This window comes from Arachis hypogaea, chromosome 13 (genome assembly GCF_003086295.3).
Source record: "Arachis hypogaea cultivar Tifrunner chromosome 13, arahy.Tifrunner.gnm2.J5K5, whole genome shotgun sequence".
In the NCBI taxonomy this organism is placed as follows: domain Eukaryota; kingdom Viridiplantae; phylum Streptophyta; class Magnoliopsida; order Fabales; family Fabaceae; genus Arachis; species Arachis hypogaea.
Window position 1 is genome coordinate 40834737 of NC_092048.1, and position 2942 is coordinate 40837678.

General features: G+C 39.0%; 1 protein-coding gene across 1 annotated transcript; it reads left to right on the forward strand.

The window, feature by feature from the left end:
- Positions 1–217: 217 nt before the first annotated feature.
- Positions 218–1039, forward strand: LOC112733774 (uncharacterized). The gene is made up of 2 exons (XM_025782858.1): positions 218–518; positions 627–1039. Exons 1-2 carry the CDS (start codon positions 218–220, stop codon positions 1037–1039), a joined length of 714 nt encoding a protein of 237 aa, XP_025638643.1.
- The last annotated feature ends 1903 nt before the right edge of the window (positions 1040–2942 follow it).

A 2942-nucleotide genomic window follows, 5' to 3' on the forward strand; every position in this document is an offset into this window, starting at 1 on the left:
ACATTAGAGCATGATTCGTAGGGAGGTACGTCGGTTCGGTGGATCACATACCTGTCTGGCACCAACCATGTCTTAGGACCATGCGCAACCGGATAGTGGGTTGATTTGTAAGGTTGTGTTACCTATGATAAAGACTGATCCATCGGTGTCTATCTTAGTGTTGCAAAGTGTTGTCCATCAAAGTTACCATTTTAAGCCCTCGTATCGGAAGGTGTAGATGGCAAAGCAAAAGGCGATTGCCAAGATCTATGGCGACTGGAAAAAGTCATACAATAGGATTCCGACGCTCTTACAAGCTTTGCAAGAGTGCCTCCCAGGTACAATCCACAAATGCATTGCTGTCCCTTATTACAACAGGAATATGGTTGATGGAGAGTGGAGTGAGTTGTATAAGGTTTTTTGGGTATTTCCTCTATGTATTGAAGCGTTTAAGCATTGCAAGCCGTTTGTATTAGTGGATGGAACACATCTATACGGCAAGTTCAGGGGCATGCTTTTAATTGTTGTGGCTCAAGATGGTAACAACAATATTTTTCCCATAACTTTCTCATTAGTGGAGTCTGAGACAACGGAGTCATAGTCATTTTTTCTCTCAAATTTGAGACAACATGTTACTCCACAGCCAGGAATCCTGATCATATCAGATAGATCACAGGCCATTCGAGCCGCTCTCAATGCACCTCATAGTAGATGGCATCTTCCGTCAGCATATCATGCTTATTGCATCCGGCACATGGCTTCAAACTTCAATTCCAAGTTCAAATCGGCCGAAGGTAAGAGGTACCTTATAAATGCGGCGTATAGTCTGAGTAAGGAGGGATGTGACTGGTACTTGGATGCCTTAGGCACAATATCCCGTGAGATGGTAGATTGGGCTCTTCATTTCAGGAAGAATTTGTGGTTGCAACATTGCGACGAAGGTCGTCGGTATGGTCACATGACGGCGAACCTATCAGAGTGTATAAATGTCGTGCTGAAGGGAATGAGGAATCTTCCGGTCGCAGCGATTGTTCGGGCAACGTATGAGAGGTTGCAATAGTTGTTCGTGCGCAGAGGACGTGAAGCACATGCTCAGTTACAAGGTGGATAGATCTACTCGCAGCGGCTGTTGACAGTTATAGATAAGAACAGAGAGAGCCTGCCAATGTTGCGAGTCACCCATTGTGATCGTAGGACATCCGTTTTTAGCGTGGAAGAGATGGATCCGATGGATGGTTGGTCACAGACTTCATATCAGGTTCGTATGACCGAGCGTACATGCGACTACGACCTGTTTCAGTCATTGCATTACCCATGTCGACACGTCTTGGAGGCATATGCAGCTGCGAGTATTGAGTGGGGTCATTTTGTGGACCCTATGTACACGATGGCCTCTGTATTCAAGGTATACGAGAGGGAGTTTCTGCCGATACCAGACGAAAAGATGTGGCCTCCATGGTACGGTGCACGCCTGAATCCCAACTCAGCCATGAGGAGGAAGGCATCGAGAAGGCCGGTATCCACTTGGATCCGGAATGAGATGGATGCCATTGAGCGTGTGGAGAAGAGATGTGGGCTCTGCCGCGGAGAGGGCCACACCAGACGTGGGTGTCCCAATGCGCCCCACTCGGATCCATGACGACGTATGTAGTTTAGGGTTTAGGCCTTTTTGTTCCAATGTTGTCACTTTGATGTACTGATTGTTATTAAATGTGTTTAATGTGTAATGAAGCATAATTTCTGTATAGCTAGTTATTTTCTATTGTTACAGGACCATTTTTCATCTACAACATTACAATATTTTCATAAAAAAAACATACACCAAAATGGGTAAACAAATAGAAGCATATTGGATATTTTCCCTTATCTCGGATGCAGTGCCCTCGTCCTGCATCCTCGCACTATTTCGGATGCACTGGTCGAAATCAGAATATAAGCATATCTCGGATGCAGTGTATCTGGGATGCGCTCATGTTCATATCTCGAGTGCACCCGGAATATGACTCGCAGACCCCATATCACAGAACAGGGCCAGTGTACCTGAGATGTGACCATTTTTAAAAGTTACCCTTTGTATTCGAGATGTGACTAACTACGTATTTTGGTAAATTTTTTGACGTTTATTTAAATCGGTTTTATTTAATTTAAATAAAAAAACCCTAAAATTTATGATTAATTTGATGAAAAAATTATATAATTTTTTTAAACTCCAAAATAAGATAATGTCTGTACCAAAATAATGCATGTAATAAGGCAAATAAAAGTATAAAATTATCTTTTAAATAAATTGATTTTGATTAAATATGATGTAATTAATATGTGTTCTATAATTATATTTTAAATTTATGAATTAAAAAATTTATGTTAAATTATAAATTTTAAAGTTATTATTAATATATATTTTTTAAATTATTATTGTTGTGATACATTTATATTTTATTTTGTTTTTTAGAAATATGGGGATTGATTCATTTTTTTTCTATGTTAGACATTACTTCAGTCCAAAAACAAAGAAAAAAAATGAGTCCAAGGTCTGTCTAGACAATGCAACTTAACGATGTGAACTATTGTGAAGTTCTGTTAAAGTATTAAACCAATAAATTTATTAGCTGGGGCTCACTCGATTGGCTTTTCGGCAATTTCGACATCATATCAGGGCACGGATTTTATGTGCCGTGTGTGTTTGGCTGACCGGTGTGCATAACCTTAATTTTGGCTGACCGGTGTGCCTGCTGATGAGAAGTCATTGGATTATATATGCCTTTTAATTTAACGGTAGAGATCTTTCTGAATCTAATTTAATATGATTAGCTAGTTAATACTTTATGCTGTTTTTGTGTTAGTGGGTCACTTTATAAATATTAATTTTAAGATGGTTATTATTGTTAAATTTAAAATATTTTGTAGTATTATATCAAAAAATTAAAAAAAAGCAGATATTTAAATTAATTCAAAACTGATAA

Excerpts from the sequence above, each read along its gene's own strand:
- LOC112733774 (XM_025782858.1), top strand. The coding sequence starts at position 218 with ATGGCAAAGCAAAAGGCGATTGCCAAGATCTATGGCGACTGGAAAAAG. Across the intron at positions 519-626 it reads AATTGTTGTGGCTCAAGATG|GAATCCTGATCATATCAGAT; the intron begins GTAACAACAATA and ends CTCCACAGCCAG.